Genomic DNA, 13654 nt, shown 5'->3' with positions numbered 1-13654 from the left:
ACACTGGGTAGCTCATACGTGAAGTCCCCATAACTCCAACTCCAGGGGCTCAGACACCCTCTTCTGGCCCCCAGAAACACCTGCATGTGCACACACATACACATACACATACACATACACATACTTTAAACAAATTTCAATTAAAAAATGGACGAACTTCCTTATAGGGCTTCAGAGGCACCCGGTCCATTAGTTAGCTCCAACTTGTCCCAGCTTCTATCAGTTTGATGCCTTTCTATCAGAATGAAATCTGCGTGTGTCCCTCGTTATCTTGTTTTAAAGGTTTATTTGGTTTTTTATTATGTGTCTTAGTGTGTGCCAATCTGTGCACTGGAGAGCAGGTGCCTGCGGAGGCAGGAGGACATTTGATCCCCTGGAGCTGGTGTTGTTACAAGGTGGTTGTGACCTGCCTGACTTTGGTACTAGGAACCGAACTTAGGTCTTCTGCAAGACCAGTTAATGCTCTTCACAGCTGAGCCATCTCTCCAGCCCACCCTGTAGGTTTCAAAGAAAGAATTCCACTGTTAAATGGGGTGTTGAGCTGGGGGTTCAGTTCAATGGCACAGCATTTGCCTGGTATGTGCCCTGGGTTACAAGCTTAGTAATGGAAAAAACATTTGAGAAAACAATAGCTGTAACATACCGAGATGGGGAGGCCCACATGAATGTGGGAACCTCTCCCACAGTGTCTGACTACATATTACCACACCACAGGAAAGCATTTTCTTTCTTTTTTTCTGCCACCTATTTGGGGTTCCTCCCTGCAAGCAAGGCTCCCCAACAAGCCAGCACTAGCTGGATGTGGGTGAGGATCCCAGCTTTCCCTGGGAACCACTCCCAAATGACGACACTGGCTCCTTGAGGCAGGCCCGGGCAGCACACTGCCTGAGCGTCCACCTGTCAAAACCTGGACAACCTCCCCCACTCCTGCCCCGTGAGGACGACCAGTCTCGCTTCCTCTCAGCATTACACAGGAAATCTGGCAGGGTTCCCACACCGCTGGGACAGAGACAAGACTGCATCTGTTGTCCTAACTTGTACAGAATTCCAGCTGCCTTAGAACACTTTCCCAATGTACCTGCCAGAAAGCAGGAGGAAACGTAAGAAACAGAAAAGCAGAGAAACACAGGCACCTCGTTTGAGAATTCTAGGATAAATAAGAAATCACGAAGGTCTTAGGGGAGGCTGGGGGGGAGAAGACGGCTTGAGTTCAGGAGTTCAAAACGAAGCTGGGCAACAGAGAAATTCCACATAAAATAAAGGAGGAAGGAAGAAACAGAGGGAGGGAAGGAAGGATTAGGAAAGTTCTATATAATTACAATTGTTTTTTTTTCTTTTTTTTCTTCTTTTTTTTCTCCTTCTACTCTTTTGGTTATTTGAGACAGGGTCTCACCCCATAGCCTAGACAGGCCTGAAACTCCCTAATGTAGCCCAGACTGGCTTCACTCTCACAGCAATCCTCCTGCCTCAGCTTACCGAGTACTAGGATTTACAGTGTTTTTTTCTTCATTGAAAGGCGAGTACCTTTCTTCAACATTTGGAAAGTTCTGTTCAGCAAGGTGGCTCAGGAGGTGCTGTCCACAAACAATACCAGTTCTAAGCACATGAATGAAAGAGGTGTCTCACCACACAATACAAGTCAGACTTTCTTAACCAATTTAACAAGGTATGCCACAGTAAAAACTACCATAAACTGAGCCATAAGACAGACAATTAAGGGCAACTGGTACGGCATACATAAGAACTTTGTACCATCTTGGCAACTTTCTTGTAAATTAAAATCTACTTCAGAATAAAAATGTGTTAACTGGAGGGTTTGGCTGGTAGAGGATGAGCTCAACATGTGCAAAGCCATGGGTTCAATCCCCAGCACCCCCCACCCCCCACACACACCCTCTAAATATATACAGGTACAGGAAGTTCAAATTCAGTTATGAATAAACATATCCAGAGGGCCATACACATTTTAAGTCAATTTACAAGATGAAATTCTTTGGACAACAACACACAAATCCCGGAGCTTCTGAAAGCCCGCTATTCCGTATGCTGCACAACACTCACACAGGAGCTGCCTCCAGGGAGAGGGAGCTGGGGGATCACACACCGGGTCAAAGCACTGGGGTCGCCCCGCTTCATTCTGCCCTCATAGTGTGGAATACAGTTCTATTACTGGAGATCTGTTGGATCCTGCCTAAGACAAGACGTCTTATCCTCTTCCTGTGCCCACACGTATCGGAATAGTCTTTTTAAAAAGTGGACTCTGTGTGCTGTTAATAATTTTAAAACTCTTCCCTTTACTAAAGGCTTTGCATGCGTTCACCAAATGCCCTGGATACACTAACCCTGTGTTTTGCCTTGCATCTTAGTAGATGAAGAGGGATACGCAAGAATCAAGGTTCTTTCAAACTGAAACAAACAAAAGAAAGACTAAATGTTTGAATAGTGAAGGTAAAAAGCTCTGCATTGTTATTTGTCTAATTTACTGTATCCACGTGGCTGAGTGAGTGCTAAGACTCTATGCAGGATGTCTGAAATCTTGACCAATGTCTATGTGTTGTTGAAGCAATAGCTCATTCTATAGCACAGGCTAGCCCAGAAGTCAGAATGTAACCAGGCTGACTTCAAACTCATGGTAATCCTGCCTTGGCCTCCTGAGTGCTGGAATTATAGTCACCAAGCTGGGTGTGAATCCTGTTTTACTATTATTGTCTTACAACTCTATTCCACGGTACTGAAAAACTATTGTTTTCTTCCCTATTCATACATATATACGGTGATGCCTAATCTATAAATTAGGTACAATAAGAGAATAATAATATAACAGAACTGTTACATTTAAATATAACAATACATTGTAGTAAAGGGCATTTCAAACTTCAGAATGTTATTCCTAGATTTATCCAGCTTCTTTGTTGGTTTTGCTTTTTGCACATCGGTTTTGAGACAGGATCTTAATGTGTAACCGAGGCTAGCCTCCTACTCTCGGGGCAATCCTCCTCCTTCAGTCTTTTGAGTGTTGAGATTACAGGAGCGAGCCACTCCCCTCACCCCACTTATTTATTTATTTTTGAGACAAGATCTCATGTTCCCATGTGGGCCTCAGACCAGCTCCAGGGCTGAGGGTAACCTTGAATTTCCCATCCTGCCGCCGCCGCCGCCGCCGCCGCCACCGCCGCTATCTCCCCAGCACTGAGATTATAAGCGTGAGCCACCACTCATGTCTAACATCCACTTGCTATTTTTGGACAGTGGTTGACCACCGGCAACTCAAAGAGCAGAAAGAGAAACCATGGGGAGCAGAAGGGGGTCTATTATCTCATCCTAAAGAAAGCCTCCTTATCCAGTCTCCATTTGTAAAACAAACAAACAAACAAAAATCCCACTTCTAACTGAGGTGCAGTCAACACGAGCTTTGGAAATGGAGTGAGGTAAGAAAGAACTGGGTGCATATTGGCTCTGTCCATCTCAAAAGACAGATTCTGGCCAGCCGGAGTTAGCCACTGGGGAAGGGGGCATCCACCCTGCCATTTCAGCCCCAGAGGATGCTTCATATATAGACCTGGCTGTGCTTAGTCAAGGAGAAGGGCAAGCAGAGAGGATTTTGACCTACTAGGTTAGATATTCACATTCCCGGCATGCAGTGAGTACAGATCCCTCGCCATGAGAGTTGGGAGCAGTTTTAGGGAACACACTACCTTTTCTTTCTTCCTTCCTTCCCTTTTGGTATTAGGAATCAAACCCTGGTCTTTAAGCAAGTTTAGGCAAGTGCTGGACTGCTGGCATACATCACAGTTTGGGCTTAAGCTTACTCTGTAATCCAGTGTGGACTTTTACAATCCTCTTACTCCACCTCTGAGTGCTAGGATCAACAGGCTTCTTCCACACTCAGTTTATGTGGTGCCAGGGATGTACCCTGGGCTCTGTGCATGCTAGGCAACCACTCTGCCAACCGAGCTTCATTCCCAGCCCAAAGAGGCAAGCTTACAAACCACATTCAGAACTGAACTAGCAAGCATTCATTCAGCATCTATGTTCCACTTCAAAATGTGTTTTGTTTTATAGACGTCGAAGGTAAAAGATACCAGAAGGGGGAAGAAAAAGAAAGCTCATGTGGGTTAAATGATATGACTATTGACTTCTAAGCTAAAATTGATAGATGTTCTTGGGTAATTAAAGAGTCATCCTTAGAAGAGGAACTCTCCCGACATTGTTTTATCTTCAAACTCAGAAAGACCAGTGACTCATCCCGCACAGAACCTGCCTGCGCAAACACTTTTAAAAATTCATTCTAAAACCTGTTTAAACAAGAATGACTCTAAGCTTTTGTAAAAGGATGCCTTCATCGGTGGCTAAAAGGAAAATGTGTTCTGGAGTAAAATCCAAAAACAGACCACACAATTGTGTGTGTGAACAGCATCCAGCTACGTTTGGTCTCGTTTCTTAAAAAGGAAAAAGATTCCCAAACTAGCTATCTTGAAGCATTTGTTGAACATCTGCTTCCAGGATATAATAGGAAAAAAATTGATGACCGACATGAAACATTACAAGGTAAAAATGCTTTATTTACAAAATAACTTCATAATAACTTTTATGGTTCTTTAGACATCCATGCCACCTTACTATATGTCTTCCTGTGTGTACACAATCTCTCTTCCATATGCTATATCTTTCCTTTCTCTCTCTTTTCTTCTTTCTCTATGTCGTTAGGGTCTTTTTTTTTTTTTTTTTTTTTTTTTTTTTGGTTTTTCGAGACAGGGTTTCTCTGTGTAGTTTTGCACCTTTCCTGGAGCTCCCTCTGTAGACCATGCTGGCCTCGAACTCACAGAGATCCGCCTGGCTCTGCCTCCTGAGCGCTGGCATTTAAAGGTGTGCGCCACCACCGCCCGGCCCATTAGGGTCTTGTATATATATATATGCCTGAAATGAAGTTATATGGCTCTCTGTATTCAGATTCATCCAATAATGCCCCCAAAAAGCTCAGTAAATGTCTGTTGGAAATTGCAACTACACAAAACATTAAAAATGCATTAATTTTCAGGCCTAATCAATTCTCTCTTGATAATTTTTAAAGTGTCTTTCATGTATCCTACATTGTTACTTTCTTTAAAGAATCTTAAGTAAAACACACACACACACACACACACACACACACACACACACACACACACACACACAAAAAGTGTAATTTTAGCCCATTAACACTCAACTCACTTAGCACCCTAGCCATCAGGCTGAGTTGTTGGATGGCCGCTCCTCAGAAGTGACAGGCCCCATGACACCTCCTCCCCAGGGCTTACCCACACTCCTCTGCCCACACTTGTGCACGACTTATTTACACACAGGTGTGGCTACCCCACACCTTCTTCGCCTGCCCCTCCTACACACACCTAACAACGTAAGGCTTTGCACATGCAGGTGTTCAATGCCTGCTCGTCCAGCTCAGGAGAACAGAAGAAAAACAAAGGCAAATACGAGACAATTTGACGGCATTCAACTGATCGCCCTGATTTAGAAGTTCAGCCGGGGAGTGCATCTATCCCAGTCACTGCTCACATGCACACATGAGGGGTAAAGGACTCTTTCCATATAGGTTTAGATGCCCAGGTCCCCTCTGACCTTAATTTTGTCCCAGTATAGGAACTGTGGCCGAGTGGTGGTGCTGGCAGTGGCACACACATTTAATCCCAGCCTTCCGAGGCAGAAGCAGTCCTGGTCTACAGAGCTAGTTCCGGGGCAGCCAGGGCTACACAAAGAAACCCTGTCTCAATAAAAATAAAAATAAAATAAAATAATAAATAAAAACAAAACAAACAAAACCCAGTGGGGGGCAGTATTCCAATAAAATGTCCCACTTCTTTTGGGGTGACTCTCCATCATTTGCTATGTGTTAGGTGGCTCCTCCAGAGGAAGGGACAGACTGGCCACACCTGCCACAACCTTCACCGAGACCCCAAAGTTGGCACTGGTGGAGCTCACTCCCAGCTCCACCGCTCCCAGCTGTACTGTCTGTGACTTTATCACGAAGCGGGAGTGCCTGCATCTCCAACAGGTGGGAACCCCCGCCTTCAGGGGTGGGTGAGCCTTAGGTGTGTAGTTACGGCTCCAGAGGGCTGTGGAAGTGAACTCCTGTGGTCTCTGCCTGTGGGGGCTGCTCCTGCCTTTAAGACGTTGTTCTGAAACTTCCTTTTTGTGTCTCTGTCTTTGCCCCAAGCTCTTCTTCTAAGGACAGTGTGCAGAAAAAGTAGACTCGGTCTTACAGGAGAAACGACTGTGATTCATACATTGAAATTCCGAAGCGTACTCTGTGAATACATGCAACTTTTATGCTGTAGTGTAGCCATTAAAATAAATTTATATTTAAAAGAGGAAAGAAGGAAAAAGAAGGAACAGATTGGGTATCAAGTATGTGGCATTCAAGAGTCCTGTAAAACTCAAAAACAACTATTTCAGGCAATTAAGTGAGAATGATGTATTTTAGCAGTACAAAAGAATTCTTGAAGGAGTAAGAAAATTCAGAGAAAGATGTCTTCCTTATTTGTTTTTTTTTTAATTGTTCAGTGGAAATGACACCAAAATATTCGGTTTTTACAAATTCAATGCCCAAACAGAAATTTCTGTTTTGAAATACTTTCCTATGCAAAAACATTTATTTTACTAAACCTCAAAAAAAAAAAAAAACCCATTATATATTGTCTGTCATCCATGAAAATGTCTGCTCCTTTTCATCCCCCAGATGGATATAGCCAGAGCTGTGATGTTTGTGTGTCAAAAATCTTATTTCCAAGCAAAACATTCGACTGTTTGCTGTTACTTTTCACTAAGGGATCCTTGTTTGATGGAATGTAGTGTTCTCATCCATGGCTGTAAAGTAAATGAACCCCTCTAACCCAAGGTGTAAGCTGTAGGTCTGGATAGCATTTTCTCTGATGTTGCTTCCAATGGTGGCTCGTTGTCTTGGAGCCTTGGTCTTGGGATCTTTGGGGCTGTGGCTTCACCCCCAGAACCACATCTGACCATTTTCAGTTTTAAAGAGTCAGGGCCACTGAGACCCAGTAGGATGGAGAAGGAGAGCTGAGCAGGGAGCAGAACTCCCAGCCACTCATCCAGACCGAAACACTTCTAAAATCTTCTAGAAGTTCCTCATCTGGAAAGACTGGTTATGCGAGTCAAGGTGGACTCACAAAGTCACACCCAGCTTCTCTTTGCTCCACCTTAAGAAGTCAGCACTGAGACATCAAACCCTCAGCGGATCTTCTCTTCCCAAGACATTTCAGTCTCCTGAACTACAATGAAACCATGCCCATGTTTAGAAAAAAAATAAACTACTGTTGAGAGCAGTTTTGTCCCATTAAAGAACAATCAGCCAGCATCATACACAGAATCAACAATTAGTCTGTGTAATACAGAATCACGTTGGGTGGGGTTTTTCTAAGCGCATGAAACACCTCATAAGAATATTAACAAAAATAAAGCAATGCATTAGGCATAAGTATCTTACCAAATGCAGAATGAAATGAACAGAATTAAAATGAAGTCAAACGTTGTGCTAGAAAAAGTTTGCAGGTAGAAAAGATGAATTCTAACTACAGAGGTTTGATCTTTTCTCAGATGGTGTGATAATCTGGATAATAAATTAAACCACTTGTTAGCTGTAAGACCGTGGGCAAAGTGTTTTAACTACTTTAACCTCAGTTTTCCATCTGTAAATTGGGATGTTGGTTGTGAGGTTTTCGATTACATGAGGCTTGCATAATATCTGGCTTATCGCAGGTATTAAAGCAGGTGATGGGAACTATTATTAACCATAGATCTAATGTTTTAAATACAATTTACCTAGGTTTAATAACACTGCTAATGTTATCTGTTGTATATTGAATTTACCTGAATTTTATTTTACCATCATTTAAAAAAAAAATTAGAATATGCATCCTCTGAGTTACCTAGGCTCTGAGCTTTGTGTGTCCTCATACTCTCTTAACATCTCACATCAGGTGACATTGTAACCCCACCTGGGCAGTGTCTACTTTCCCATACGGCACCACCCCCCACACCCAGACTTTCCTTTCGTCCTTCTGCAGTGGGGCAATGGCCATCTCACCCAGACTTCTGGTAGGTTGTACACATGGCACTACCCTCCACAGAGCTGTCACAGAGGCAGCCCTCCTGAGGCTCGGTGACCACCACATCTCCCTGTGCCCAAGAATGCGGGCGAGTCTGGCAGCAATGAAAACCTGGCATGGATCCCATCTCCAGCCAAATCCCTCCGCCAGGTTTTCCCAAAAACCTTCCTCCTTTCCCCTCGCTGTTTTCCCCTTTTCAGTGAATGTTCAACCAGGAGCCCACTCTACATACGTCTTGAACTTTGCCCATGCTTTACCCATCTATACCTGCTGAATTACTACACTAAGTAAACACCACTTTTTTTTATAAAGTCTCACCAATGCCCCATGACAGATGTTATTTCTACTTGTGAAAGCTTTTTACACACCTCCAACTTGTGTGTGTGTGTGTGTGTGTGTGTGTGTGTGTGTGTGTGTGTGTGTGTTGCAAAGGATGGAAGCCAAGGCCTCGAGAATCCTAGGCAAGCACTATAGCGCCGGGCTATACCCTCAACTCTACCCTTTCATATCCTTGCAGTTGCATGGTCTCAGGGTACACACTCCTCTCCTGTTTTCTGTTTGTTCACCTTAACTCTCCAGACACTTCACACATGCATCCAGCAAATGCTCAGAAAATACTTGCCAAGTCAGTGGGGAAAAAATGGAATTTTACATACATTAACATGTAACAACAGCCTGTTCAGTCTAAAAGTTGATCTGGAAAGACCAAGGTGAGGCTAGGTAATCCTTAATGGTCCATTTCACTCTGAAGTTTAGAGGCTTGCTTCTTGTTAGTTTTGATTTATTTTATTGTATTATTATTACTATGTTTTGCTGTGCTGAGGATGGAGTATGGTAAGCAAGAACTCTTCTCCTAAGCCACATTCTCAGCCCCCATTTAGGTTTTGAAATAATGAGATCTGGATAAGAATAAGCCTTAGCATTACAACCACATATTTCTGAAGCTTAATGCCTACTGCCTTTAATCCGTCCACAAAAGTCTACACTTGGATTGGTCGAAGAGCTGAGTGTGAGATTTGGTTACTTCAGTGACAAATGTATTTTGGTGATCAGTATTGTATTTTAGCTACAAGAATAAGATTCCAGGAATTCTGCTTTAATTGAAAGGAGCATTAGTATGATGTCTTATGCAAGAAAAAAAATTCAAAATTTATTTTCAAGATTCGTACCTTTTATATTAGCAAGTGTGTAAAACTTACTAACCATCCATTAAGTGGAAGAGAAGGAGAAGTTGAAGTAGATATAGATTCCATCTAACCTAAAATAAACACTGGAGGGGGGGAACTGGGGGAAAGGAGCAGGAACTGCACTGTGATATAAATGTGACCTAAGAGTTAATAATGAAAAAGACAGAGGAGAGACACTGTAAGGTGATTTCAATGGCAAAACAAGATCCGGGTTCTCTACAGACAGTGACTGGTTGACATAAGGAAGAGCTACAGACACTTATTTCAAAAACCACCGCTCTAACTCAACCCATAGAGACAAATACGTTTCAATTCAACTAGTAGTTTCTAAACTGAGTTTTGTACGGAGAGAAGGAAAAGATACATAAATTTTACTTAGGAAAAAAAAAAACTTATTAAATTCTTAATGGTTCATTTAGCAGAAGTCCCCAGCTCTGTCAGGCTGACAAGGGCCTCCTGTTTCTGCTGAGCCTAAGCCATGAACAAGCAGCTCCCTCCACACAGAACTAAAATGCTACCAGAAAAACAGGTCTGTGTGCATGGTCCGACTCCCCACTCAGTCTCCATTAATTGAAAATGCAGAAGTCAGCATTTATGGGCCATTTTCTATTCAGCTGCACTAGGACAGGTCCAGCAGGCTTGGGGGAGGGGCTCTATCACCTGGGGCTCAAGAGAAGAGTGACAGCCTCTGACTCAAGGTCCACCCCCTGACACAGCGTGGCCGCTGACAAACATCAATCCTTAAGGGGAAAAAATCCTCTCTCGAAGTGAGGTCATTTTCCACTTTGGTCTCTTTTGCCTTCCAGAAGATACAACGTTTGACAGGTTTATAAACAGGCTTTCCTTTGTGTGTGTTGGGGGCGGGGGGTGGGGGGGCGCACAAAAATGCTGTCCAACGAAAATACATCCTTCCTCCACCAAATTAAATGTTTTAGAGAAGAATCCTAATAAAACATGTATCACAGTTCACATATCGATGAATAAATTAAAAATATTTCTTCTCTATAAAACTTTAAGGAGCCAACCAAGAAAGTAAAATATCCAATTACTAGGCACTGATGGTTGTCATTTTAAGAGAGATGGGGTGTAACAGATCAGGAGTGGAACACTTGCCTACCGGGTGCAAGGCCTTGGGTTTGATTCCCAAGATGGCAAAAAATAACAAAAGATAAGAAACCTAGGCTAGTAGAAACAGACTAAATAATAAGACTAATAATAATAACTTGGTTCATAAAGTGTTGAAAAGAACTACTAAAGAATTCCTACATATTCTGTCCCAGACTAAAAGTGTGTAATCCACACACTGAAAAAAGGGGGGCGTGGGGGGCTCCTTAATTCCGGGAAGGCTAAGACAGAAAGGAAATTTGAGATGTAGGTGGCTGGCCAAATTTTAAAATAAACTTTAAAAACCAAGTTTTCAAATCTGGTGTTCCCAGACACAATCGTTCATGGAAATCCCCGGGCACATTTTGTTCAGAAAACAAAGATCTCTAAAGAAAAGTACCCTGACGCTCGAGAAACAAATTTAAACAGAAATCAGGTTGCTACTGGAAAGATGGCCGGGTCTCTAAAACTGCTTGCAAAACAAAACTCCGCCAGAGCCATCAGGTTTCTCCTCCTCCGCCTGCGGGCACAGCGCAGCGGAAGTATTCAGGTAGTGGGAGAGCCGCCTCTTTCCCAGAGGCGCGACCAGGGCAGGGCTGGGAAGGGGCGGGTCGCCAAAGTCTCACGGCTCACGTGGGCTTACCGAGAGCAAGCCGCTCTGGGGACTGTGTGAAAGGATGCTCATTACCTTCTCCCACCCACTCGTGACTCCCTCGCAGTATTTACCCGACGGTCCCGCGAGGAGGACCCAGCCCTTTGCGCCGTGGGGTTCCTCTGCGGCTCCTGGGCTAGGGCGCCACAGTGCTTTCTCCAGGGCCACCCTCTCATCCAGAACTTGAGCCCACTCTATACAGATCAAAGAGATGACTAATACCTATTACAAAGTCACCCAGCAGACTTATCCGATTTTTTTTTTTAAAGAGGTGCGGAGCCTCGGGTGCGATCGGGGTTACCGAGTGGCCAGAGTGGGGAGGTGGGAGCGAAACAGGCCCGTCCAGGCCAAGCTTGCACCCGGTGCCCAGAGCCCATTCTTGCAGGGGAGCCCCATTTGCGTGTTAGGGGAGTCTCAGGTCGGGCGGAGGACGCAACTTCCGTGCAAATACCCTCGAGCAGCCGAGTAACCTAAGCTCCGACGCCGCCGTCGCCCTAGGGTGACCATGAGTTGTGAGCCCTGAGTCCCCTCCGAGGCCACAGGACAGTAAGGGGGACCCCACCCCTTCACGGTTTTACTTTTCATTAGTTTGCGAGCTGGGTTTTGAGGTCACTGCCCCGCGTTGCCTGACCTCCCACCTGCCGGCTGGAACAAAGGCTATCGCAGCCACCATGCAGGGGACAGACGGACCACGGACACAACGGAGGGCCCTGTGTCCCTGCCGTCTATGGCTCGCCTTCATAGTGGAGGCGGAAAGGTGGCGCCCCTAGGGCCACCCTCTAGGGCAGAACGGAGATGAGGACCGTGGGACCCAGCCCAGGCTCACCGTAAGGCGGTTGCCCGGGTTCCCGCACACCCACGCTCCCTGGTCTCAGTGGAGAGCGCTGGGCGTCTGGACACCCGGCCCTGCGCTTCCGCGACCTCGTGCATAGCACTTTCCTCGGCCTAGACCTGGGTTTCCTGGTCGGCCCCGGAGCCGGGCCCCTCCCAGGCCCAAGGTCCTGGACTGAGCTAGGCGGCGGCCGGCGGGTACCCACCAGTAGCCGTCGGAGTTCTGGTCGTTGACGGTGCAGCGCCGGGAGTAGTACATCCTGCTGGTGCCACCGCCCCCGCCGCCGCCGCCGCCGCCGCCACCGACGCCGCCGCAGGTCATCTCATAGCGCAGGTCAGGGCCGGACTCCGCGCGGGTCATGCGGCCCAGCGTGTTGATCCGCGGGTGGGAGCCGCCGTTGCAGCTCATGTCGCCGGTCACTCCGAGAGCGGCTCAGCACCGCGGCATACGCGAGGCTCAGCCTGGGAGCACGCGAGGGGCTCCCGGGAGAGGAGCGCGGGGGGCGCGGGAGGCTGGCGGAGACGGCGACGGCAACTGGCTTGGGCGCGGGAGCCGGACCGGAGCTGTGGCTCGCAGGGCGGCGCGGGCTCAGAGGAGCTGGGTCGCGGCTGGGTGTTGGTGTTGGTCGAGGCGGCGAGAGTCTCCTCCTCCCCGCTGGCACCAGGCGCCCAGGCCACACCTGGACGGCTTCTCTTCCCAGGGCCGGGTGCGGCCGCCTCGCCTCCCCCGCCCCCCGCGTGTCACCGACGCCTGGGGCCGCCCTCCCCAACCTGCGGCTCCGCCCTGCGCCACCTAAGCCTGAGCAGCTTGAGCGGCGGAGAGGGGCGGGGACCTGGCGACCCGACCTCCTCTGGGCGCCGAGACCCCATGGGACATGTTCCGGCGCTAGGTGCCCAGCTCGGCCACAGTGGCCCACCTTTTGGGGGTCCCCCTACGTGCCAGGGGCGGAAATAAAGCGGACTGGCAGGGCCGCTCGATTGGACGACTCTAGTGAAACATTGACTTTTTGCTTATCTCGGGGAAGGCACGCCAGCTTCTATTTAAATTGCCCCAGGAGTTCGATTTCTGTTGTGTAAAGACTATTTTTACAGAGAACCCCGAAAAGGGCTTCTCCAGAAATGATTTGTCATGAGGATAAAAACACTCCGGCTGTTTTCCATCGGAAGACAGAACAATATGTTTCTTATTTTCCCTTTTGACTCACGTTTTCAACAAGAAGCTATGAAGACTGAAAACTCGGGACCTAAGTTTACAACCTGGTGTAGTCCTGTATCCTGGCACTCCCGAAGCAGGACTGAGTTCAAGGCTAGTCTGGGCTTCATACAAGGACTTTGCCTCAAACAGAGACAAGACACGGCTTTCCATTTTGCTGAAAGAATCATGAGCGCGCTTGTGATAGGCTCCTGAGCCCCAACCTGGGTCCCTTTCTGCGCCCAAGAACTCAGACAGATACCATCCCCGATGAGTAACACCCAGTCAGAACATTCCACTGATTTGTTCCAAGTCCACTCCCGGTTAGTAGACATGTGTTAACTACACCATAGTCTCCATGAAGTCGCTTTAGATACAGACTCTGTACACTAGACATTTAGAGCTGTTCGGATAACTTGAGACAGTATTAAATGTTCTTTAGTAAACAATACTTAAAGAACTTTGCAATAAATATTTCTCATCTTCCTAAATAATGCCAGTTAGCTTTCCTGGTTGTACAATGTATTCTCAAATGTTTATGAGCTGGTTAAAGCAACCCAAAAAGTAA

The 13654-nt window shown here is 46.4% G+C and overlaps 1 protein-coding gene across 2 annotated transcripts in view; it reads right to left on the bottom strand.

Annotated features, from left to right (window-relative positions):
* Dsp (desmoplakin) overlaps positions 1–12637 on the bottom strand; it is a 46820-nt gene extending 34183 nt beyond the window's left edge. For both annotated transcript variants that reach the window (XM_006972778.4, XM_006972779.4), the window contains exon 1: positions 12101–12637. In XM_006972778.4, the coding sequence (XP_006972840.1) occupies positions 12101–12303 (203 nt within the window). In that variant the 5' untranslated portion in view covers positions 12304–12637. The remainder of the gene's footprint in view (positions 1–12100) is intronic.
* Between the last annotated feature and the right edge of the window lie 1017 nt (positions 12638–13654).

Source organism: Peromyscus maniculatus, chromosome 5 (assembly GCF_049852395.1).
Source record: "Peromyscus maniculatus bairdii isolate BWxNUB_F1_BW_parent chromosome 5, HU_Pman_BW_mat_3.1, whole genome shotgun sequence".
Taxonomy (NCBI): Eukaryota; Metazoa; Chordata; class Mammalia; order Rodentia; family Cricetidae; genus Peromyscus; species Peromyscus maniculatus.
This window is presented reverse-complemented; position numbering and strand designations above follow the sequence as displayed.